At 39.1% G+C, this 27,715-nt stretch overlaps 1 protein-coding gene across 2 annotated transcripts in view; it reads left to right on the top strand.

The window, feature by feature from the left end:
- LOC124154051 (protein PALS1) overlaps positions 1-27,715 on the top strand; it is a 236,979-nt gene that overhangs the window by 50,294 nt on the left and 158,970 nt on the right. For both annotated transcript variants that reach the window (XM_046527547.1, XM_046527545.1), the window contains exon 3: positions 9,389-9,446. In XM_046527547.1, coding sequence (XP_046383503.1) covers positions 9,389-9,446 — 58 coding nt within the window. The remainder of the gene's footprint in view (positions 1-9,388; positions 9,447-27,715) is intronic.

The following is a 27,715-nucleotide window of genomic DNA, read 5'->3' as shown; positions in this document are numbered from 1 at the left end:
GTTGGATTTTCGGCTTTGGTCCGCAGTCTGGTGACGCGACGTTTCTCCTTCTATACTCTAGGCGTCCTCAGCCCAGGCTGAAATTCCATAAATGCTTAGGCTTATTCTAAAGCAGATACGCCGCCATCACTTTGAAGAGTACGTTGAGGAAACGCGGAAACCCACCTAATGGTTCTATGAAGAAACACGTCCTGGTTGCCATTAAATCATAGGTATGGAAAAACTTATAGGACAGCACAAAATGTGATAATTCTGCTGGGGTCTTGTCGTGTGAGTTGTCGGGAACCCCTTAACATTTCGCGGCTCCTGCTGATCGCTTCTTCTTTCAGAAATGGTTTCCCTAGGAAGAGCTTCCCTTAGAAACGGTTTCGAATCATTTCCACGAAAGGGTAGCAGCTATCAGTGGTCGGAAACTTCGCGCTTCCTTGAAACGAAGACATGATGCAGTTTAAATCAATATACTTGTTGCCAACATGAGCCATGAAGGTGTAAATCATTGTGTGACCATGGTTCTGATGTCTGAAGTTATTTACTAGGTGCGTGATGGTGTAGTAATTAAATCGTTGGACGAATGGTTGCAGGTTCAAATCTAGCTGTAGTCTTTAGACTATTCCTGCAGAGTTCTCGCGGGGCAAGCTGGCTGAAGGTTAAAGACTGGCCTCACTGTGCATCTTGCATTGCACAGGCGTTAGAGGTTAATTGTGAACTCGTTGTTGTGAACTCGGGCTAAATTTTTATTGCTGCAAGCATGTATGCCATATTGAAAACATGATATAATGGTCGTTTTGTTCATAATAATCAAGGTAATTGTAAAAATAGGCACTTAATTTCACCAATTTCTGAGAATAATAAATTAAGGCTTTAATTGATGTCAAATTATGAATTTTATATGAAAATGGCTCAATTATCTGCCTCAAATACCTGAAATAAAACTGTAGACTTAAAAATACTATGGTTGAATCATCCGATCTCGTGTAACTTATCAATTTTGTTTTTCTACCTTGATGTGTGACGTTTGTAATGGCAGCGCCGTATTCAATACCATGTACTATGTAGGTTTATACTATATCTAATAGTATGCATGAAAATATTTTGTTTTAAATCGCACAGTCACTAACTTACCTCCTTCAAATCTGCGTAATCATTTTTTTTTGCAAACACGCGTTATTGCCCAAAACTCTCTCTGAGAATACGACTGAATGAGTTTTCTCTCCATTGGCTCGCACTTTCGTTGCACCTCTAATCTTCATTCTGTTTAATCCTTAACAAATAAAAGGTAAAATTATTCTTCGTACGCTTAATTATTGTCCTCAGAAACCTGAGTCAGTCAATAAAAGTCTATGGACCGCGCAGAAGTTTATCTTTGATTATATTTATTATTCATTGTGGCCTTTATTTTTTCTAAGCCTTTCTCCTGCCCATTGGCCTTCTATTACAGCTCTACATTTTCTTTCCCTGTTACTTTCTTCTTTAGAATCATTCCTTCATTACTGTCTCCGTTTATTAAATTTTCAACGTACTTTATTTGTTAGTCATTCGTTGGAAACGCTTCCACTGACTTATGTCTTGTCCTTAGAATTGAAAATGTGTGCAAAATGTACAGTGCAATAGGGATAGTCGAGCGGTAAATATTCCTCAAGTGACCTCTGAATGTCGCCTACGTAACTAATAAAGACAGGAAAGACAGGAAGGGTCGAAGTAATTTTAATACAACTTTTTTCTCATTTATAGCTTCATATTTGGTTCACCGCGTCCATGAGTATCGTGCTCGGAAACTAGGAGGAAAAGATCTAAATAACTATTTTGAACGCTAACAGTCATCATGGAGTGTTTAAGTTGATATCTTCCGACGACCATAAGTATCTGAAGCTGCTAGAAAAATGCTGGAACCATCGAAGTTAAATTCAATGTGCAATGTCATATGTTTAAAACAATTATTAAATGGATATTCCGTTAGTTCTGCTAAACCAACAATATTGTTGAGAGGCAGTGTTACAGGAGCAAAGTTAATAATTAATTTCTTGAAGAAGGAGATTAGGTGTGGGGTTGGTCCAGGAGCGAAATAATGTCGTTGTTTTGGGACGATTGATCTCTTTCCTCAGCGCCTTGGTGGTATGCAATACCTATCAGCAAGTATGCATATTAAGTCTGATGTGCGTAGAAAAGTGGCATTTAGATATCAATTATTTTTCAAGCTAGTGAATAAAATCTTTCATAGAAGAGCCACACTAAAGATTGCCATCTTATTTAATTTTTCCAGAAATAAAGAGGCGCTACTCAAAAAAAAATATTGTTATTTGTTATCATGAATGTCGTTTTAAAATTTTGCGATAAAAATATCGCAAAGACGATGTGCATCATGAGAAAAATTAGGTAACGCAGAATGTGGATTGTTCTATTCTTGGGGACGTGCTAGAATTGTTCGAGATGAATTCCGGTCCGTAACCAAGGAATCGCCCAATTTAGAAATATTGAGCGTTTGGGACAACTATTGTCACGATCTTTTCCATAGCAGAAATTTGGGTCTCTTTTGCAATGTTTTTGATTTTAGCTTCAAATTTCACGCTGAATCTTAAAATATGTGAAAAAGAATCTTTTAAACTTTTAATAGTCAAAGTGGTTTCCATCGCTCGCCCTCCAGCCTGAAATTTACATTAATTGCTGTAAATAATATCCCCTAGATCAGAAATCGAACCGTGGCTCTTTCATTTTCCGTGCCATCATGAAAAATTTTAGAGCATCACTAGGCTAGCTTCTGTAACTCTGAGATTCACCAAGAATGGATACGCAACCACTTCAGGTGCTGAACCTAATGCCATCACTTAATTTACTCTGGGGTATGTGCCTGTTTAAAACCTGCCTGATGAACGGCGGTGTTATCCATAAAGATGGCCATGGGATAAGAGTCTACACTGAGCGGACCGCAGTCCGTCCCGTAGAAGTTTCATTAATATTGCCACTTAGTTCATTTTCCAATTGTTTTTTTAATGTCCGTAGAACGGCGATGGGTAAGAGATATTAATTTCATAATATAATATTCAAGATAATGTTATTTCAATGTTTGCAATGTTATGCATGCACTCGCAAAGAATATCATCCAAAAATTATGAAATCGATAGATTTTATCATCTCGAATACACATTTCGGTTAGCAGCCCTAATTTTAGCATATTTGCCCGTTAAATTAAAATGTCCATACCGTCAGCGTCGCGAGTGGCGACTTAAGAAAACCCATTTAAATACGTGAGGGATGATAGCATATTCAACTGCCAACTGGAGAATCCTGTATTTTAATACTACTGGCCATAAGAAATATTTTTCCGGTGCTGATTATTTTTACACGGACCATTTATTTGTAGGTTAATCAGCTGACCTTTATGCGTCAATTACCATAGCAATTCTTCGCCAAATTAAACCACGATTACTCTTTAGCTTGGTAATAGAGCCGCCATGAGGGTCAGCTTCAGAGGTAGTCTCATTTGCGTTACTGTAAGAGATGGACCGCTGGGGCTTATTACCTAGTACGACTACAGAGCAAAATCTTGTCATATCGCTTCATTACAGTAGTCTTCTCCCTCTCTGGGAACATGATATCTAGTATCGCTAGATGAATCTTGCCTTAATGAGATTCTTCCATCTTTTTCCTTCCTCTCCGATCCCTACCCGAAGGTAGGGGCGCCGTCGGATTAATAATCGTGGGGAAGCCTATGCCCTTTTCTTCCAGTTTTCATCTCTCCACCCTCAAGTTGCAGGGTAGAGAAGTCTCGGACTTGTAGACCCGTCTTCAAGGGCGTAACCCCGCGGAGTGCCAAAACTTAGTTCCACCTGCCTAGCATGACGAACCTCCGAAAAATTTCCATAGGACTTAAACGAACCATGATAACGTAGCATAATGATCCGGCTAGTTCGTGGCTTGATGCCATGTATGTGCAATTGGCATTATGCTAATTAATGCGATTTTCACCCAAAGGGCTATGCGGCAGATTTGAAATAGCCACACTAATTTGGAAAAGAGGGTGACCTCCATATGATCACCCATTCACTCAATGTTTCAACCCGCAGGTTGGTTTGGATAGGTGAGGCTAGAGCTGACTCCGTACTTCTCCTCAAGCGAGTGAATTTCATATATTCATTGCCAGTTCCTTTCCCCGGGCCGCATCGCACTTCGGAGATTTTGTCTGGGAGAATCCGAAGGCTTCCCCTGGGATTTGAATCTAGTCTCTTCGATTAGCAGACATACGCTCCACCCAATAGGCAACCACGCCCCCTGGACCATTCAATCTGAAGTAAACCGCTTAATCCAGTTGGCTACCGTGCGCCCCCTCCATATGATACTACGCATGTGTTTTCAAAGTATTCCAAACGATGTCTCCCGCGGGAAATTTGGCTCAGTGCCACGAACGTAACGAAGGGGGTGTCTTCGGGTGTATTAATCCCTCCGAAAATTGTTTTCCTTCTGGCGGCTACCCGCGATACATCTGCTGAGGAGACCATTCGCCCAGGGACACCTATCCTCTGATACTCCCCCTTTCGATATAGTCACATTTCATAATGCCTGTTAATAATTAGCGATGAATTTAACTTTCATCATTGTAGCATTGAAGAGACTTTGTGACTTCCACTGTTAATTTTGCCTAGAACGACCGCTTTCGGCTGTGGTTCTCAAGCCATTTTCATGCACCTGAAAATGTCTTCTCACCCCGACACAGCGTTCCAATTTCGATTTAATTTCATCATTGTGCTTACGTAATATATTTTTTATTTCATGAAATGCATAGTTCTCCGATGCTTGCGAATTGGAGTCAAATAATGGTATAGGCAACCGCAGACCACCCAAGCTAGCAAATTTCTAGCTACGCGCCTTCTGAGTGCTTTAAAATGTGTTCGGGAACTTCCCTATTATCCTTCGATACAAATCATCCCGACTTAGATGTATCACCCTCTTCGTTGCGTTTTGGCCAGTTCCCCGCGCTGACCTCGGGCATTCCCGGGGCCAGAGGGAGAGGAGTGGGCGGGCAGCAGCCATTTTCGCAGAGGAGCCGCCGCCGTCCCGTGGGGAGACCGTGGGAAACGAGCGCTTGCAACTGTCTTCTCTTGCCGCTCACGATCCTTTCTCCATGAAATATATAATACAAGAGAGGAGTAGTAATCCACGCTAATGATGTCTGACAAAAAACTGTGTGCTCCATAATAGGGCAGTTTCCTTCATCAAAAAAAACGAAAGGCATTGTTTGCGATTCCTTACCCACCATTAGTGTATTCATAATATAACAATTATTTGGTTTTAGAAATACCGGTTTAGACGAATGGCAATGATCAATTTTATCCTCATTTAAAAAAGGCCAGATTGGCGCCCATGCGATGCCACTCCACGTGACGTCACAGGGACCTAGTTTCTATACGAGTAGATAGGAGTTTTACATCGTCTGAGATTACAAATGCATGCATGAGGCACAGAGCTCCGGGAAACATCTCTTAATAATCAACTATTAAAACTGGCTAAGATCGGAAAGTTTTCTTCGTTTGATAAGGTATTAATAATGATTATTTAAGCCAAGCGCTACCAGCTAGCAGGAAACTCTGTTACCTGCCAGCATCCTGCGTCGTATCACCGGTCAAAGCCTCGCCCCAAGGTCACCTCACACGCCGATAGCGGGAACCAGAATGACGTCACACGGTGGGTGTTTTCCCAGCATTCATACTTAGCCGTCGCGTTTTCGAGCGCTTGAAAATGTTCACTTTTCATTTAATCGTGAAAAATAGATATCGTCATCAAGGTTCTTAAAGTGTGAAATACGTACTCCAGGAGTAATAATCTTTCGATTTAGGCAATAAAAAATAATAGGAAACCACCCTGTTCAAAACTAATCGTATTAAAAAGAGAACTTATTTACGCTTTTTGATCGCTATGGCGTATCAAACAAATTTTGTTTAGCCCTATAAAGCAACTCCGTACCTCCGTCCGTTGTTGAGAAAAAAATTCAAGAGATAGTAAATTTGCGAGATTTGGCCAAAATTAAAAATGTTCCGATCGATCTGAAAATTGGTTTCTCAGCGTATCACATGGTCAATTACATTTTAGCGTTCCGATAATTTTTACTAAGGTTTCAAACGATTTTAGAGGGGGTTGACTGTATGATTTTTTTTTTCGTATCTCATCTTTTTCCCCCAAACATTCATATGTATCAGTCAGTCTATAAGAGGTCAAAATTTGATGTTTTAGTATGAAGAAGCATCTGTCCCGCTCGAACTTATTTGCTGTCCTTGACTTGGACAAGCGTAAAAATGGTGTTGAAAACTATAAATGAGCCTCTGTTGATTCACTTCATGAGTGGTTATATTAGGCCTACATAGTTAATCCGAATTCTTCTCAAGGTTTCTATGATAGGTAGATATTTTTATTCTATCTTACTATTCTTAAGACTCCCGCAATACTTAGTAGTGGATCCTTTGCTGATGTCAATTCCAAGTCTCACTTCCGTGAAGAAGCATGGTCCTTATTTAAATTCTAATGAACATATAGCCTACTGCTTTAAGTAAAAACCAATTGCATTAAAAATCTTTCCTTCATTTATTTTACTTTGACGACGAAGGGCTATTGGAAATTTCATAAAAATAAATTTTCGTTGTTGACCACAATTCTATTTTTTTACATTCGTTAATAGCAGTCATATGTATCAAGGATTCAGAGATAATAAAAAACTGCCTATTGCAAAATGTTTTAGAAAGCTTCTTTTAAGCATGAGTCCTGCTCGGATTTCGCTCAAAAACTGGGACTAATTGTGTTTTCGTATTGATAAAAATATTAAAATAAGTTCAGAAGATAATCTTTATTATTAAGAAAATATAATGCCAAAATATTTTTTTAAAGTGGTTTATGCGGTTTTATGTTCATCAGTTTTCTTATTTTTTTGTTTGAATATTACTAAAGTATCTATCCAACTAGCCTAAAAACTTCAAAATCGAGTGCAATTAGTTTTATGTCTGACTAAAGGTTTGTTGCTTATGTTTTTCCTGATTTTTTCATCTTCATGTGACGGAGGTAATGTAGGTACGTATATTTTACGCAGACCGATTAGCGGTGAACGACCGCGAGGTCACGGGCAAGGCGTTAAATTTTTAAAAACTTTGATTTCTCAAAACACACATTAAATAAGGGAATATCAACTTTCAGAACACCATATAAACGTCATTTAAATATGCCTTTTTTAAATTAACAAACATACGGGTTAAATGGGGGTATTCCATACCAGACATGGTGCCCCCTCCGCCTCAGACGCGAATATTTATTAATTTTACTTTATGGTGGTTATTTTCTATCACTAGTATTAGATATAAAAGTGAATGTGGCCATATCGCATTCACACGCTTGCCGCGTCGCCGTACTCTCCGCCACCGCCGGCCAGAATCGGAATCGATCGCACGCTCGAAAAAACGATGTAAAATTCGGGGTTGCAAGTCGGTGCAAGATTTTATTTTAGATTTACAATGTAGAAGCTTCATTGATCGACGTGGTATAAGTTACTTGGCGGAAGTATCTGCTTTTTCTCTACGTTTATGTAAAAAATTGGCTGAAAAAAATGCTCCGCCATTTTATTATATATCTGCGGTTAAAGATGAAAACAAATCTTTGAAAATCCTACAAATGTAAGAGAAAGAAGTATTAATTCAGATGGTATAACAGTTTTGTCAATAACACTATTAATGAAACCACTGCACGAGGATCAAGTTGGCTATTTTCAGAAAAAATCGAGGGTGGTCGTTTTTCGCATTTGTTCAACTTTGACCTCAAATATATTGTTAACGTAAAGGCACAGGAGAGAAATACTCTGGAAAGCTATACACAGTTTATTTGAGAATACTTTTATGTATTCGAAGTTTCAAATTCCTAGCTCAAAAAAATCGTTTTTGAGGTTTTGGCCTGCTTTTTTCGTCTCTAGCCCACTGTGCGTCGTCATCCATTACGTCAATAACCCTCGCATGTTTATTTTTCAAAGTCATTTCAATCGGTAATTTAATATAATTGGCTACCAAAAAAATCAATATTTATCAAAAAAGAGAAAAAATATGCCTTATCTATTAATCGGAGTTTTCACAGATTCATCTATTAAAAATATGTAGATTCATTTGTCTTATTTCACGCAAACAATACATTTAAAACGAAAGCATTATCAAATACGCAAAGAATTCAAATATCATTCGTCATTTGGTTGGTTAGGGTGAATTTCGGACCCGTCGGAACAGTAGGGTATCGCATTGGGCGCTTTTAGTGTATACGAGTCGATCTGTAATTTATAGAACTAATTGAGGAGGTAGGACTTCGACTTCATGCTTCTAAGTACTATACATAAGTTATTTGAACGTTTCGCCATCATAGTCGACTTCCACGAAGGTAAAAATTAACATTAGGGTAAACATATTATGTGTGTAAAAATATTAATTTGATGTTTCTATTTACATTTACTGCATTTTCCAACTTTTCAAGACTAATGACTAACTAAAGACTAACTAAAATTAATGCTCTTATTTGCTAATGGCTCAAAAAGTGGCTTCGTGATGACTATAGCTTTACTGTTATAATGGTTGATTATTAATGACGCGCCATTCTTAGTTTTTATATCAAAAAGAAATATATTCTGGCAGTAAACAGTATGTTTCCCATGATCGGACAAGTACCGCCGTTACAGCCCGTATTAAAATGCGTATTTTTAATTAAATTTCTATAGGATTTTTTAAATGGATTTAGGATGTTTTTTGGGTAAACTTTACTCAGGTATTCTTCTGTGTGAGAGAATCAGTCTTGTCCGACGTATCGAGGTCCGTCACGATCCCCATCCTCAGGGAATGAGGAGTATTATATTCCCTGGAGCAAGGAACGTGACGCAAAGGTTAACGTCAGGCAAGATAGATCATCTCACACGGCCGAAAATCCGAGAGAAATATCACGTTAAGTCGCTGGGAAAGTGCGAGGTCTTTGCAGTTCTCTCCATGGTTTTCGGGTTAACTACATCGTAGTCATTTTGAATATGACGTTTCGTGGTTAATGCTGGAAACATCTTCAGATCAGACGCGACTCAGGACTCAGGCCTGATCTGAAGATGTTACCAGCATAACCCATGAAACGTCATCTTCAAAATAACTGCGACGCAGATAACCCGAAGACCACGGAAAGAACTGCAACCCAGCGTTGCGAAAGGCTAAGGCAGAAATTTAAACGCCAGATCTTTCTTCATATTTTTTCGCCGTCAGTCGACGAATTAAAACTGGAACATATTTTTAAATTTTCACGAAAATTATATCTAATTCTTCTCTTAATGCAAGTAGTGAAATTTTTTAAGAGCGCGATCAATGCCTTGATATTTCTAATTATTTTTTCTTTCCTTTCACAGTGCATCAGATCGAGGACAATATGCCTCCGCGTGAAGAGGAGGAGCGGCAACCGCCTCGGTGAGTCAAAGTTTCCCATTAACACTTATTTGTCCCCGCCATCTGTGAACTGATACGGGCACTGGCTGCATCATGTAAATACAATTGATAGCTTTAGGATTGACTTGGTGGAAATTTTGAACATGTTTGGGTATTTTTAACGCAAACTACGTTAAAATGCTAATCTTTTGGTCCATTGGTGCAACTCTGTTGCAAGGCTATGATGGCTATGCCCGGAAAGTCTTTCAGGATTACTTTTATAGAGACAAAATTGCCAGCTCGCAAGAAATTGCCATTTCCCTATACTTGAGAAAATAGAGATCCCTGGGAAGTGATCATTAGACTGCGGTCAAAACATTCTGACTTCCCGCTTTGACATGGATCAATTGGCAAACTGAGTCCTCACTAGCGCCGCTACTTGAGAAATGTAAAATGAAATCAAGTGCGTATGTTTGAAAAGTTTTAACGAATAAACGATGGAGAAGCAGTAGCTGTTCGAGCATCTCTAAAAAAATGTTGAACGCCACGTCAATTCCATAGTTTCTCCACCAGCAATAAAATTCCCTAGGTTTGTCAACCGGGTGTATTTTACCATCACTGCCAACGTTTAGATGCCCTACTCGAGTAACTTTATTTAGGTTGAAGAATCTCATCTCAGGCATACTTATGCCCCTGTGACGATGCTTGATTCGGGCTTCGAGAAGTTGGAAATGATGGAAGAACTCACCCGGTGAAGAACCAAGGAGAATTTTTATCACCTAGTGCTCCGGAAAAGGACCAAATTTTAGCATGCGCTGAGTAAAGGCCCGTTCATAACAGCTTAACTAGGTGGAACTTGAACTAATAACACTTTGGCCTTTCAGTTAAATATTCCACCAATGAAAGATCAGATTCCTCAAAAATCTTGAAATAGATTTAGGAGTACTTTGAATAGTTCAACTTTTTGTCGATATATATTATTATTTTCCTTGATACTGACTACCCCTCGAGATGTGTGATCTTTTTAGAGCGAATTAAAATTACAAGATAATTAAGCCTCTTTAAGCTGTTGTGAACCAGTAGCCTTTATCTCACATGTTCAACTCCATACCCTCACGAAGTTAAGTTGTTATGAACGGGGCCTTACCCTTGCATCTCGTGTTATGTTGGGAAGAATGAACTTTAGGCAATAGCATTTTTCGTAGTTGGATCCACTGTCAATCGACCAGAATGTCGAGGAAAAGTAATATAATGAAGACTTGTTGACTCGTGCCTTCGTCGGAAATTTCATCAAAACACACAGTTATTGATCCGTCACGCTGTGAGCACTTTATCGCTGGTAGGTATTAACATGGGCCTTGAATATAATAGATGTCGTTTTCCAATGCTCCAAGCGTAGGCGACAGGTGAAGGCAACATGATGCCATGTGCTGGGTGTCAAAAAAATGACAGCGCTTAAAATTCTGAATTCGCAGTTCACTACCAGTCTTCGGAGACTGTAAACCACGAAACTCGTGTACAGCGACTCCAATTTCCCACGTTTAAAAAAAGGTCTCTCTAATTGTCCCCTGCCCACTGCACCCATGGGATCTGGAGCCCTGGGCGTGATCCATCTCTCATCCACCATAGTCACGTAGTGCTCTGTTTACTTAAAAACAAGATGTATTGATAATTGAATTTACTTGAAGCAATGAGTTTGTGAGAGAAAACGTGTTCGTATTTAAAATTGCTTGTATCTATTTCTTAAAAGGAGCACTTCATGCATTGTGAATGATGTGAAATTAACCTGTCGGTTAACAAGTCGGTCCCTTTCACTTGGTCACCCTCAAATTTTCCTCAACTCGTGACCACCAATAATTCTGTAGGGGTGACGGAAGCTAATGAGGAAGTGATAAGAAAAAGGGGAGAGAAGAGAAGTCTTCCAAAAAACCCTTAGGAGTGTACAGGACAAGTGAGTTGGTCACGTAATAAGCCATGATGACCTGATGAAACCAATCTTAGAAGAACAGGTGGACGGGAAGAAGGGGCAATTCTTCCCACATGGGCGACGGTGTATCTCTAATTTTTATTTCATCCTATTTATTAATGGAAATTATATTTGGGAATGGTTCTTTTAGCACATAGGTACCATGTAAGTAAAATCCCTTTGGAGTAAAGTGAATTACAATTGTTCGAGAAATATGGCAATTTATAATCGTTTTGTGTTCTTATTAATTATGCCTGCACGCATGTTGTTGATCGCCGCGAGCCTTTCATGGCATGTGCTCTCGCAAGAGTGGTTTTCATTTTTACTGTGGAAGTTGATCAGTATAAGCAACGAAAAGATTAACATTTTGGCGCACACCAACCCTTGCTAGTGTAGTCCTTGTATCTCCGTGTTAGAAATGACACTGCTTAAATACCTAAACGCCATTATGATGATTAAAAAAATAGTCTCATGTCTATGCTTCTCGCAATTATAATTAATTAAAAATATCAACGCCGTATGATCAGAATGAAGACAATAAAACATACAGCTATCACGAAGCCTCGAACCCTGGTCCCCTGAATGGTAGCCGTGAACGCTTCCACTACCCCACCTGAAATTTGTGCGATTTATGCGATATCATGGAACTATACGCGGCTTGTGAAAAGTACCGCATGAAAATTAATTAATTACAGCCAAACTAAGGCCCATTCAACGGAACCACTACTAATTCAGGGATGTGTTCACCGTTCCGAAGGCCATAAAAAATACGGCATTGAAAAAGGCGGAGCAAGTTTCGTGGTCTCCCCTTGTAAGTGAATAAAGTGCGTCTAATTTCTAAATTAATAATATTCAGCCTGTCAATGTAATGAATAAAGCAAAGCGAGGATGTAAATCTGCTCTAGCGGATCTATTCGGAAAATTTGCCACATTGGACGATGTTTTTGATATTTATCATACCTGGTAACGTATTTTCCCATCAAACTTGTGTAATTACACCATTCTATGTGGCGATACCTCAACGTATGCATCTTTGACGTATACTTGTGAATTTTTATACGTTTTTAAATTAAGTAAAATTCGCCGCTATTTAACTTTTCAAGTAATGGATGGCGGAGATGTGGGAGAGGACATTGGGGAAACCTTAAGTGGACTGCTGGGTTAGCAGAGTTAAAAATATACTAAATTATTCATTTGGTGTGAATGAGCCTGGGGTAATTGATTTGTATTAAAAATTCAGGTTGTTTCCGTTCACATATTTCATTGTATTTGAATAATTTATTAAAATCACTCGAATGATTTAAATTTAAATTAATTTTGCTAAGATGAATTAGTCGTCATCGTCGTGTTGAAAGCCTAAACTCTCAATATAATGCTAAAATTTCATCAGCATAATTCCTATCGCAGTCCCCGTCCTCCAATAATTGTGGACCTCTCTCTCCCTGGCCCTTCTCGTCAATTTCTCTCTCCGCTTCACTTTAATTTATTTAAAGTAAAGAGGTATGAACGCGAAATCTTATTAACATTTGAAGGACATGATTTTACGTGGTACTTTGTTGTTGTCTGCAGTACTTTTTCTAATCCTCTTAGTTGTTTTGAGGTTGAATATTAGATTTTGTGCCACATTTTTTATGAATCAAATTCTCAATTACCTAATATATTCAGGACCAGAGCGAGAGCATTTTCCATTCGAGAGACAAAGCCTTTCGGCACCCTCACGTAATCTTTAAGTCATTCTCGCAGGTGATAACATTTCTAAGGCCAAAAAGGGTCCGCAGGAAAACTTGTTTTTATTCCACATATTAGTTTTTATGATATATGTTATTGAAAAAAAATCACACCATAACGTTTCGTGTATTTGAGATAAGGATTGATGTTTATCTTCAATGACCCATTAAAGCGTGGCTCTTCGTGCAATGTTTTCGTTTGCTTGAGCCAAAAACCGGCTTTTTGCGTTGGTATCTATTTTTTAATCGATGAGCTCCATAATGATCATTCATCTCACCGGACGAAAAATCAATAATAATAATAATAGTTGTAATAAAAAAACAGGCATTGATAACCTCAGTAAAATTTATTTTTATTTAATCAATCAAAATTAATGGTAACTATGTGTGGCAATACCTTAGTAACACAACATCAATAAATATGTACAAAGTTAAGAGGTATGTCAAAATTTTTTGTGTATTCTATTCTGTTCTTATATATATATGTGTATACTTTAAATTATATTACTGTATAAAAAACGTGATCGTAACATTTCTATGTAAACATATTGTATATCGTTGTTATCTTTGTATTTTATATTGTTCATGTTTTCACTTTCATAGCCCTGAGGATGATTTTACATAAATCGAAACGTTGGCTATAACTTGGTTTCATTAGACCTAAACTCCAAGAAACATCATAAAAAGTTAACGAAAAATCAAGGCATTCACCACCTTTGTACTCACCAACATCCGTTCAAGGTCCAATCACTGCTGCAAACGAACTCACCTACGGAAAATGTCTCATTGCCAAATACGAAGTCTCTATCTGTTCTTCGTGTAAACAGCACCAGTAAAAACAATCGTAACTCAGATATGAGCCAAAATGTCCACATATTCACGCATAACGCTATTTCCAATAAGTACCTGATTTCCAGCAAGGAACGGGATGTAATGTCAGGCTTTTGCTTTTTTAATTAATTAGGCTCTATATTATTAAAATAAAAATGTGTCAATAAATTTAAAAAACATAGCTATCAAGAGGTATCAGACTATAATTCTTGAACAATTTGCTTTCATTAACTTAAAAGAATTGAGTTGAAGCCGATGAAAGTTAGCTTGCCACACGGTAACACCGGCCGTTTGAAGTTTAGCATTGTTTGGATACAAGGTACGACGGACGTAAATAAATATCTGATCAAAAGACCATATAGAAATATTCAAGTTCGCATCATGCATGTTTCACATTATTTTCAGCACGCGGACCCACGATAATGACTCAATCAAAAGTTTCTTTCGCGATCCAAATGAGTTCTCTTCCATTCCATGCACATCCATTATATTTGACACCCAAATCACTGTCAGTGACGTCCGCACTTCAATCAAAGCGCGCATCTTCGATCCGCATAATAACGCCCTTCAGCAAATAACCACATGCCCTCCCCAACAGCTGTCACCGAACAGTCTATCGGGTACACGCTGTCGATATGTCCACGTCAATTACATTCGCGATTCTCCGGCGGAGCTCAGAATGCTTTAAAAACTCAAAACATTCTTTCGTGGGGAGATGACATCCTTTCGGCGCTTTCATGCGCCTTTTTTCTACTCTACGTTAATCTGTAAATTCTAATAAATTGTAAAAATTCTAATCCTTGAATTTCCCAAACTTGCATCATTGGATATTTACAAAACTCCCACATTTTGCAACATATCATTTTCAGGCAGAAATATGATTTTTATAATTTAAGCAATATCTTATAATTTGCTATTCTTTCCTGCAATGGGCGGTTCTATCTAGAGAAGTTAATGAATTGGAACTCTAATGACGTCTCAAACTATTGAAAAGTTGGCGTCAAGTTATGAGTTTGGTCTCTGCATTTTTTTTTGGGTTCTCACCGCGTCCGTTGGCTTTTGTTGATAACAGTTTCGCTGATATTGCTGTCAGAGTTTTCAGGTTTTAGGAGGTTTGTCAATAAAAGCCAACGCACGCGGTGAGAAACCGAAGAAAATGCAGATATCATCTGATCATCGCCGCGAAAATCTTCGAACCTACAAGTAATGAGTTTTATAAATTTGAGAATGGCTGGATGGTGAGAATTTTTCTTTTTGTTAACTTACCTTTTCCTCTCATCTTCCGAATTATTTTAGTAAATTACGATTTCAAAACTGAGTGAACTACCACATTCATAACTTTAGTATTTTGCGCTCAAAATGAGGGGAAAAAACCATCACGGTCAAAGGGTTTGTAATAAGTGTCAAAGGATCATGTATAAAATGTCAAAAATTAAGGAGAGAGTGAAATGCTTCATTACATGCCCCGGAGTTATCGTGAGTCTTTCTAAGGTGATTGTGAAATTCCCGCGAAAGTTTGCGACATTGCTCAGCAGACGATGCTGGCAATGGATATGGATTTTCTAGCAATCGGTGGTCGCAGGTGGAGGGGTAGTATTGGCGGGCTTATGTTTACCATATTCGTTGCCAAATATGAAATTTTTACATGCCTTCAAGGAATATAAATGTCCTTAGCTATATATTCTCTGCAGTGTGTTATGGAGGTAGCGATGACCCTTCCTTGGCGGAGTAAACGGAAGGTCAGCTGAAATTATATTTTTACGCTAAGACAGTGTGTTTTTCTTTCTGCACGCCTTGTGTTACCTTACCTTTCGATCTTTTCCTTAACCCCTTCTGTATCATATCACCTTTCCTATTCCATTGATGTGTAAAATTCACTCGCCAGGGGCAATTGGAGTGAGATCTACCCTTACGTACCCTTATCTATGACCTTCGGGTTGAATACCTGAGTGAGTGATTGGCGAAACATTGGTGATTCATTATGAACATGTTACGGCTTAGTGAGAATAGAAATATTCTTGATCACCTATTGGTCATCGAAAATATAGTGTCCTCATTCGTCGTAAGTGCTCGCTGTCAAATCCATGCTCATATAATCTGAAAATCGAAGGCAGAGCTCAAAGGTATAGTTGAAAAATGCACGCTATTCTCTCATAGATAGGTAAAGCCTTTTGGCGCTGTCATGTACACTTTTCCCCTTCCTACCATCTCCCAACTTCGTGTAAAATATCCCTTCCGGGACGTCCTCGATCTCGGATTTTACCAGGCGTTCCAAATGTCTCGAGGACTTTGCTCAAGACTTACTGCGCATCCTAGAATTGAATTGATCGGAGGATGGGAACCTATTGACGGAGTGCCCCTCAGGGATCGCTACGGGCCGGCCTTGTCTCCTCCGCTCCGATCCACTCGATGGGACAACTCCTCTCGAGCGCCCCGCCACCCACCTGCACTTGAAGCATCGCCGTCGAACATGCTCCATTTTAAAGGAGGTATTTGTTACCGTACCCACTGGTCAATTTTCTCACCATTATGAAGGTGGGAAAATTGGTATGTGGTAAAAGAACAAAAAATTTGATCGAAAAATAAAAAAAAGACGCGTGATACCCGATAACTATCTAAAGCATTCATTAAAAAAATGGTATTCATATTTTCACAGCGATTGGATGCAGTGGTGTAAACTATATTTATTTATTTAAGGAGTTGCTCACACATATTTCTTTATTTCTTTATTCAAGTAGTTTCTCGCATACAGCATTTCTGGCAATTTATAGTGACGCAGTAAAAAATATGAAATTTTAACATAAAATATCTGAACAAATAGCACAGGCATAAGATAGTAAAGAACAAAATAGAAGACACGAGGAAAAGGAAGTAGAGAGGGATGTTTATTATTAGCCGAGGAATGGGACATGGCGAGTTTGACAAATGAGTTTAAGGGCAGAAGAAACGGATCAATATTGTCTGGTAATGAATTGAGCAGGGAGCAAAGGTGGTGATGGAGTGAGCACTTAACAAGGTATAGTCTAGGGATAGGCTTATGGAGTAAGGAATGTGTACGAGTGGATCAGCAAAGCACTCTGAAGTTAATGGATGAATGCAAATCAGAACAATCAATGTGTGAATTTACAATATTGTAAATAAGTTTTAAATCTGTTTTAATCCTTTGTTGGCAGATATCAGTGATTGATAGATAAGATAGGAGTGAGCTGGTGGACATGTCACGTAAGTGGGGAACTCTGTGTCTTTGGATTCTGGCGAAGAAGCTGGTTATAGTGTCAAGAGAGGTGAGGTTAGAGGGAGCTGCGATGGACCATGTGGGAGAGCAAGATCCGGTGACTGGAAGGATAAATGCTGGGTAATATTAACGGATTCAGTCTCCTGTCTGAGTTTTCGTCTGAAAGGAACGAAAATTTAAGCTCTTGAAGTTCATCCCGAGTTCAGTGTACCAGGAAATATTTCATTTGTGCATTTATTTTATTATTTATTTCCAAATTCCCCGTTAAGATCACATAACGGCTTTTTCAACGACACAAACAGCTATGTCCTGGGTAAGAACCACCTACCCAGGCGAGATTCAAACCCACTTCGTACGGTTTGGCAGGCGAGGACTCTAGTCCACCGCCACCGGAGCCGGCAGTCATTAAGGATATTTAATTTTTTGGGAAGGGCTCGAAATTTTTCTGGTGAATACTTTTTCCAGTGAAGTACGGTTGCATTAAGTAAGGCAGCTTTAGTATTTAAGTAAGTGAGCATTATTTTGTTGGTCCTTTTCACCGAAAAATTATCTTGAACTGGTAATAATTTCTTCCCACAAAGTTTGCTTTTTGTATTTCCTTACCAAGTTTTTCCCTTGCTTTGTCCCCTGACTATGACTATCCTATGCAACCAACGTAGTCTGATCCTTATCCTGGTTACTTACTAACCTCTTCAAACAGTGAGCGTACGAATCGGGTGGGGTACAACTTCTTTATCTCTATATTATTAGCTTCTAGTGTCACATGCATGCTCAGGATAGCTTCCATCTCTTGCCCTTATATAAAGGCGTTGGTTATTACAGCATGTTTTATTCTCTTTTAGTAGGAACTTTCTTTCTGCTGATATTACCTACCATAGTCCATCTCTTTTTTCTCTATGGGCCAGCCATACATACATATTCCCTTTACCTTTTATAATTCCTCACTCCTAGTTTTCTTTTCATCCACTCATTTTAATTAATCTTCAATTGCCTCAATATTTATTGAGCTTATTTTACAAACCCTTCTTTGGGCATATGCCCACCAAGATTCATCACATTTTTTTCCTTTCCACTTTTGCCTCAGACCACGTCTCCTTTACGGACTGAAATCCCCGTTTATAGGTCTTGACCTTTCAGCTTTTCCTCAGTTATGTTACTTGTGTTGGAGGTAGAGATAAACTCTTTTGTTGCAGGTTTCGATTATTATCCTCCATATCTCGAGTATTATTCGTCACATGTCCCTTGTACTAATTCCATCGAAAGTGATTTTTCCTCCATAGTTGTATAATCCTTTGCTTGGTCCAACTCTTGGTTAACTCTCCGGCTAATCACTCCCCGAATCAGGAGGCCTCATTGGTGCTCTCCGGGAGCGTAGGAAGGGAAAATTGCCCTCTCCAATAAAAGTGAAGATTTTTAAACTGACATAATCTAAAATAATCAAATTTTGAACTTAAATCTGTAACCGAGCATGATTTACACATGGCGCATTACATTTAATCCCAAGTAGAGGCCAACGATCAGGAAACACATAGTAAATTAATAAATTTAATACAAAATTGGCCACGCAAAGGGATTCTCTTCATTTCCCGTCTCATTATCAGCATGGAACATGGACTTCAGTAAATACCCCAACCATCCACTACTTATGCTTCGAGCCGTCTCTGACAATGAGAAGGTTTTTACCTGACGTTTGAATTATATAAATTGAAGTCTTCATCCTTTCCCTTTTTTTTGACGATTGTTAAAAAAATTAATAAGTTCAACCGATTCTGGCGTGATATTGTGGAAGTTCGACATATTGATATGAAAGTTAGTTGCACGTTTCCATAGTTATTAATAAATATTGTGTAATAGTGAAAATCATCAATTATTAATAATTTACGCGACAAATGCATATTAATTTTTTCGCGGTCAACTGACGAATATTTCTTAACGTGTTTGTTTACATACTCGGCAAGTTTTTGAAGAAGTTTAAAAACTTATAGGTTTTCCGCACTGGGGGGAGAGATGCAGGGCTGGTGACCTTGCGGCCGCCGCGTGTCGATGTTGCCTGGGGCCCTCAAGGAACAAAGGGATGCCAGCAACGGGAAAAATTCGTAAGGCCATTATCGGCTTCGCTGAAAGTTCGTAAAAAAAATCGATCGTGGCCTTAATCCGGGTGGCCCTCGAGGAGACTCTTCAAAGAGATGAAAAGTTAATGCTTATCGGTTTCATCTCCTCTTGTCCCTTCAGCCTCCATTGAAGACAATCCCCTCTCCCCCAATACTCCGACCTCTTTTGTCTTCCTGTCTTCGCTTGCGCCCCGCCCTCCCGCCTCGGCTTTGGTCCCCACGCTGCACCCTCAGCCGAGAAGCAATGACGCCTCCTTCTTCCTCCAGACATCATAAGTATCCATTCATCTTAGTTAACACGTGATGGATTCCGGAGCAGTACGATTTAATCCGTGAACAAATTTCGATGAAAAGGAATCGTTGAAAACTGTTACGGGAGAAGAGAGAGCGGGTTTTACGTGACTTAGGTTAGGAGCCACTGGAGACTCGGAGACTCCGTCCCAGGCCTAGAATACTTGATCAATTAAGATCAGATATCTTTCGGAGTAATAAGGAAGACATCAAAGCACCGTCTCTTATATCCACATTCAACAGAAACGATAGAACAGGAGAGATATTTGAACGAAGTGATGGTAATGCATAAGCATTCGTTTTCCTCTCTGACAATATGAATAGTTGACTGTTTCGTCCAGTCATCACAGCATTAATTCAGTATTGGGGAGGAAGAAGAACAAAACCTCCGAAATGTTATGCAAATTGACCCCAAGAATAGATTGCCGCAGAGTGCTGAGAGATTTTATTCAAGTGTAGACTAAAGGTGAAAAAATGGGCATTTTTTTGCTTTCCAAGGACGAAGCTGAACCGTAGCTTCATTTACCTTCGAGTCTATGGAAGACTCTGATAATATAACAAATACTAGCATGTCACCCAGCGTTACTCGGGAAGGATAGTACCTAGAGAAGTGATTTACTTGGGACTTGGAATTCTTGGCCACGTAGTAGGATTTTCATGTTTTCTCTTGGAGCGTGTCAAGAAGTGTGCCTACCGGGCTGGGTGTCCAACTACAGAAGTTTTATGACGTGACGTAACAAACAGTAATGAGAAAACGACGCAAATGATGCGTCGGACGCAATCGAAAGTAGCACTACGGGGTTCAGAAGCATGAGATGCGCCTACGAACAAACGCTTAAATGCCGTTTATTTGTAGACATGCATAATACTTCCTGTTGTCGTCTAAATCCGTGTGCAGGTATGAGTGAATATTCCCCCAGCCCTTATTTTTCCGAGAAAGCGTTTGAAAAATAAGTTTGCAAATGTAGAACCTCCAGGAACTCTAACGACTAACGACTAACGATTTCTAACGACTGATTCGGGATTCAGCAGTTCAAACATTTATATTGACTTCCGAAACATGCTAAGGAAAATACAAAATGGAAAATGTTGATGATCCAGTCTTGCTCATTTTAGACAACCATATCTTCCATGTTTCCCACCCTACCATTTAATTTTGTGAGACTCACTTCATCCGTATAATGTTTTTACCTTTCCTACATAGCTAACACAACAATCAGCTAGTAGATAAAACATTCTTTGGCCCTCTGAAATGTTTGAGAGAGAAACAACTGTCGGGAATGCAGCAAAAGGATAATAGATGCGGTATTTACTCACTTGGTCCATACGCCTTTAGTGAGTCTAATTTCCTGACTTCGTTGGTTACAGGTAAGTTGGATCCAAATCAAGGAGGATATGAAATGGATGAAAAGAGGGAAAAAGGAGGTAAAATGAACGTAGATGGCAGAAAAGCCTTTTTACTCACAAGAATTTCTCCCTTAACTCCTGTACTACATTCATGTCCATTTAATCATTTTCAACCTTCCACCTCTGAGAATACTTTGCCTCGCAGATATCGGAAGGCACGTCTCTCACTTGAGAGCATTAGTCCATATCCAAAACCATTGCACGCGCAAAATCGGCGTAAAAACTCAAAGCGGTCTGAATTCTTACGAGTTCATCCGACACCCTGAAACTAAGCGTGAAGATATCTGAAAACAGGGATATGGATCGCAGTACTAATCGGCGGTTTGTGGACGGCAAACGGCAAAATTAATTTCACCGGAAATAGTGATTATGCCTTTGGAGGTAGTGATAAAATGTACTTAGAGCCACCCATTGTTGATTGGATATTGTGTTATGAATGTAAAACATGGATAAAAGACTCTTGCTCCACATATTCTCCAAAGCGAAAGTTCACATGTGAAAAATGTGATTAGGACTCTTGCCCCGGGAAGGGAGGACTCTTGCCTCCAGTGAGGGGCAAGTTTCCCATTTGTTTTTCTCTTGTATTTTGATAAATAACGGCAGTTCTTTATTTTTTCTGTTGCAATGGAAGATAGATATTGTAGTATATGTAACAAATAATAAATTGTGTAAAAATGAAATTTATTGTTTGAACCGGAATGCATAATTTTTAGGATTGTTTGTTAGATGAGTACTCTTGCCTCTCATTCCCCTATCTATTTATACATTTATAAATGAGGATGTCTGTCTGTCTGTTCGCTATGAATTTTCATACGGCGGCACGGATTGCGACCAAAGTCAGTACATTGGTTCATCTCATGCTCTCAAAGCCCGTAGTTCTACTTCCGGTTGCGTCCGACGCGTTCTTTTCTCATAACATTTTGTTACGTCACGTCGTACAACTACTGCGTTTGGACATCCTGCCTGGTAGGCATACCTCTTGACACCTTTAAAGAGGAAACATAACTGAAAGGATACTCACTTATACTTATAAATTAATCCTCTCTGTGCAAACCTTTTTCCTGGGGCATGCGTTCACTTGACGTTTTAGGTCTACGCAGGTAAGGACACAAATAAAGATCAATGTAGAGGGGTGGGATATAAGCTGACCCCGCGCGTGGTATTCAGAAATCGTTTTTTCCATTGCTTGCTGTATAGAGTCTTCCGCTCACCGTCTTACTTCAATTTTGATTCAATCGTGAGATACATTAGGTCGGTTTTTCGGTGCTATCATATAATTTTATACAATGTCACCATACCTGCTTTGTTCCTTCACCAAATGGTTCTGCTACGTGACTGAATCCATGGTACAAGTTTTCCACTTCCGATCATGAATTCCAAGGTACAATTTTTCCACTTCTCTGGGTACTATCGTTCCCGAGCAACGACGGTTGGCCATCATGTTCATTTATAAGTGTTCTTCATGTTTCGTCGAAGTCGGTGGTACAATAGATGTAAAGTCCACGAATGGATTCATACTGCAAGTAATGGACTGTAGGAAACCAACTGTAGTAAGCGTTACTAGCGTGTATTGTATAATTCCCTAACGATTCTACAGGTTTTGTCTTCTTATTATAGCTCCAAGATAGTGCAGGGCGGAAAATGATCCGATATAACGGTACCCTTACTCGAAATCCTCCCTTAATTCATTCAATTGCTTTGATAAGAAAGTAAAAACGTCTCATGGGCCAGTACAACTATTGGACACATCCAACAATACATAATCAGCAGAATATAGTGTGACCGAAATGGGATCACAAGGAATTTCTCCAAGTACATACACAAGGAGACCTTTGGCTCTACTGTCGTCAGTGCATTTAGCAAACATTTATAACCACTTATTTTGTACACTTAACTCACTAAATCCATATTTCAGTAAGTACAATTACAGTAGGTTTAAACATAAGATGAGTTAAATTGATTATGAAAACATCAAAGTTCCTTCTCATACTACGTATGTTTTGCTGAATTATTCAAATTATATTATTTGAAATGAAATGAAATTATTTGAAAATGATATCTATACTGAAATTGTGGTTTTAAGTATGGTACGCTTGAAGTTTTAACAATTCATCTTGCCTTGAATTATTGAGGTTCGGGACATCTTGCCTTGAATTATCGAGGTACGGGACAGACACGGAAAACAATACTTGTTTTGAACAGTCATGCTTAAACTAAAATTACACTCTGGTGGATACGGTGTAATCAATTACCACGTATTTCTCTCGTGAATTGTAAGATGCATACCCCTGAGGATGAATAAATTCTTGTAAGTATTTGGTTTCCGAGATATATCTAACATGCTAGCGAAATATTATTGTCCGAAACGGTCGTCGAATTCCAGTAATACATTGTGAACTAGTCAGTGAGACTTGGAGTGATGTTAAAATGTGACTAAGAAAATTCACCGTTTTTGGCTTTCAGGAATTTCTGCAGCGTGGAGATCCATTGACTATCAATATTTTCTGTAGAACACTTGAAATCGCATGGAAAAGCATTGAAAATTCAAGAAATTGATAAATGATTTCGTCGCGATTTTAAGCTGCGTTTTACGCCCCCAATTATCGGTCACTTCCCCTTGAAATTTCCATTTTTCTGCCGTTAACAAAGTGATTTCTGCAAACCCATTAAATGTGAGGAAGTTGTTCACTTAAGTCACAACAATAAATCTTACATTGCATTACTCTTAGCATCGAGGATAGTGTGTCATATTAAGGACCTATTAATCAAGATGGTTGCATTTTAGGATTTACTGTTGACAACATGAATAAATTGATAATTATTCTTCGTTGTTCTTGAAAACACTATTTGACTTTTCTATTTATGTTGAATACACTTTGAGTGAGAGCATGCCCATTCCATGCTTGGTGGATAATAGACTATATATGAAGTCTCGATGATTTCTACAAATATTGCTTAACAGTTTTTCTGTATTTCAAGTATTTTACGCAGCGTTGAAGGCAACGTATGTCACTGTCATAAAAGGGTACATTCGATGCCAAAGCTGGTCCCCTATCAGCCAGATGGTGCAGGAAAATATAAATCCTTAATAAAAGAAGAAATTAATGAAAAATACAGTACAATATTAATTGTTATACAATGGTATAAACATTTTTTTGTGAGTCATCTTTTAAGGTGTTGGCAATTTTTTCATTAGAACATAATTTGAGCAGTATTGCCCACATTAAAAATTACTTTATAGTTACTCTTTTTGAACCCTCTCTGTCGTTTTCTGACTTACGCTCTCGCAGCATTGCATCCTAACGTGAAATTTTGCTTCAGTGTGCTTATGGCACGAGATTACTCTCGGAATCTGAAAGATTTTGAGTTGCTGAAGGAAAAAAAACAATCAATGGTATTCAGCTGGGATTTGAGGCAATAATCTCCAATCACTGGAGGATTACCTCCGTGATATCATTCTTCATATGAAGCGCAGCGAAGGAAGGTGAAAGTGAGTACCATCTGCTCCACTTCGACTAATCCCTTCTCCCTGGTCTCTTGGGGCTCGCAAACCCATCAGATAGCGGCTGACAAGGACGGAGTACCTTTTAAGTTGGTGGAGCTGGTAACATTGAGGACCCATATTAATAATTTTTTCTGCTATATCCATAAGTTTGTATGCCTGTGCTGCATATCACCCCCTCAGCGATTCCACTCGCAGGTTGGCTTGGAGAGGTGAGGTTAATGCCTGTTTATTTTCATTCATCTACAAGATAATGAACAAACCCCGGGGTGGGGTAACGCATTGGAGAACGGAGTGGGTTGTAATTTTATCTCTAATCTCCTGATATACCGTAGCACAAAAGTCATGTTCAAAAGTCGCATTGAAAAAATTACTAGCCATACTCCATACTATTGAATACCGAGCTGTATTTCGAAAATTCTGGCATTTTGTGGGTGATATAAGTGTACCTGAGATGATGAACCCGCGTCTTTTTAATCAAATTAGTGGAGAGCATAACTTGGTACCAATCACATAACTCGGGCCTACCTTTGGGGGAGATATATCTGGTTAAATAACACACAAAACCGGTTAATAATGCAGAAAGGTTTGCTTAATAACATGAATGTGTTTTAGAAAAACATGGCTACCTTTAACATTTTACTACCTTGGATACCTTTGGCTACATGGCTACCTTTGTAAGTTTGTTTAGTTTTTCAATAAAGTGAAGGCTATGTATCAAAATTGATAGGTGATACGAGAGTACGGAGGAGTCACAGGGGTCATAACCCCCCCATAAATTTTATCGAAATTTCTCAATTTTTGTAAGTTGAATAGTTTTATATCCTTGTATAGGAGTCACAATATCTTTTGCATAAAGCATTAATATTCCAAAATTATTTTAAACTTTAAGTTGGCTATTTATTCCTTCTCTATTATTAAATATTTAAAATGTCTAAAATTTCTCAATTTCATATGTTGTTAGGGATAAAAATGAACCCCCCTCTCTATCGGTAGTTATTCTATACTCCCTGGACCCAGGTTGTGAACCCCCTCCATTTGATCCTGAATCCGCCCTTGTTCTCTGGGAGGGAGGTTCTATCACCCTCATCCAACCCGTCGCTACGCCACTGCTAGACGCTGTTTCGATATGAAAGAAACGTACACAATTTCGCTGAAAACAAATTTATATATTCGTAATGCGTACTAAAAGTCACTCAGGAATCCGTCGGTTAAAACGAACTCTCGGCTCCCTATTGCCGCTTGTGCCACCACCACCTTCAGATTTTCTCCGCGCAATGCAATGTGGGCATATTCCCGCGGCGTACTTCAAGGCGGCAACGGCGACGGAGAGAGGCAGCTAATTGCGAACCCATCCGCTAGAGAGCTCCGGGGCGAATGCTTCAGAAAACGGACGCGAGAGGGCTCATTCGTTGCCTCGATTCATGAAAAGAAATACGCGTCGTTCTGGGAGAGGGGAATACGAGGGAGAAAAGAATGAGGGGAGGGCCGCTGCCTCCCCCACCCACCTACTTCCACACGATTCTCGTGTGCTGAGACATTTGGCAACGTCGCTCCCTTCGGCCGCTCTCGTAGCCTTTCGGGCAGCCGAGTGGGGGCGGCCTTTTTTGCGCAAGGGAGCCGGCGGGGCAGGGCGAGGGAAGGAAGAGAGGTCACGCGTCGAGGGAGGCCACCGGAGGGGAGGAGTGAAGGGCGATGAAGGGTGCGGAGGGGTGGTGTGCCCGATTGGCGAACACCTCACTTTTCCATCGCATTCCATGTCCATCCGGGTTCCAGGGAGGATGTTGCCCGTGTATCCGTGATTATGAAGACTGTTTCCATCACTGAGTTGACTTCATCCAACTGTTAGCTAAAAGTCCTCCCTAAGTTCAGCGGAGAAAAGATATTCAAAGTCGCACGCGTAATTTTTTTCGAAATATGCCGTTCCACAGTGAGCCCTTTTTCTGCTGTCATAAGTATCCAGGTTTGTAAGCACGGGCGTGTTTAGGATTTTTTCGCGTGGATTCCAAAAGTGATTCCGTGGCCCACTCTGTAAATTTTATTGTAGAAAGAATCACCACGAGAAAGCGTTCTAATGAATATACAATAAAAATTATGCGTGATTAATTCGAAATATGCTGTCCTACTGTTATTGTCGCTATTGACTGCGGTCCAAAACAAATTCAATTTCGTTAACATAGGCGTGTTTAGGATTATTTCGTGAGGGTTCCTAGAGTGAGTTCCTCCTCTAAAAATTCTTACATAAATGATCATTATGAAAGAATCCAAATTAATGTATAACATGAAAATCTCTATCATAAGATTTAGAAGATGTAACTTTGCCTTATCATGGATTTTTAGGGTTAAAGTTTCCACTTACACTAAATTGTTTGGGTTTTCAAGGCTGCTTTTTGCCCCTCGGAGATTGCGCAAGGGCGGCTCTGCCCACTGCGGAGGTAAGCCTATCTATGTCTTCGTTATCATAATTGGAAATGGCGTTTAAAAATTATATTATTCTATTGACTGTTGGAGGAGATTTTTATTACTTCGGAAGAAAGTAATATTACTGTAATATAAATGAGTGCGGGATAGTAAACGTAACTTCTGCGAAAAAGTGGTTCGTAGATTGTTCGGATTCAAAATCATGAGAAAAAGTGGGCACGTCACTTCCATAATACTTGCGTAATTTCGAAATGAATAATATCATTGCAGTGAAAATGCGTTCGTCTAATGAAATATATGTGATTGTCGGCTCAAACATCTTACCAAATGTTTATTTATTACTATGCTCATTTCACTCTGGTCATTTTAAGTGCCTGTACTATGTTTTTGCAACGAGAAATGTCATCCATGAAATGAGGATTTGTATTAAACGTTTGAAGAATGCATTAGTTTTTAATATTGAGCAACGGATGTTCTTTTTGAATCGCAAGGTAATTTTTGCAACGCCTTTCATCGGGAAAATTATAACAACGGTTACTATTCACCATTTCACGTAATAATTTTGTCTTAATTGTTTTAATTATTTTTAGATCTAAGATTCAAAGTATTTTCTATATATTTTTATCTACAGGTGAAATTATAATTCATCTCTACTGCCTCGCATTCAATGACAGCGGTGTTATCTCTTGCATACTCAAGGACGGAAAACGCAAATGTAACAAAAGAAATTACGGATAATGGGATACTGGCTCTTTTTACTAATATAATTTTCCCAAGGAAAGATGGAGCCTTATAATAATCATTTGCCTCTTTTCATAAT

This window comes from Ischnura elegans, chromosome 2 (genome assembly GCF_921293095.1).
Source record: "Ischnura elegans chromosome 2, ioIscEleg1.1, whole genome shotgun sequence".
Taxonomy (NCBI): Eukaryota; Metazoa; Arthropoda; class Insecta; order Odonata; family Coenagrionidae; genus Ischnura; species Ischnura elegans.
Note: the sequence above shows the minus strand (reverse complement) of the source record. Positions and strands in the feature narration are given on the sequence as shown.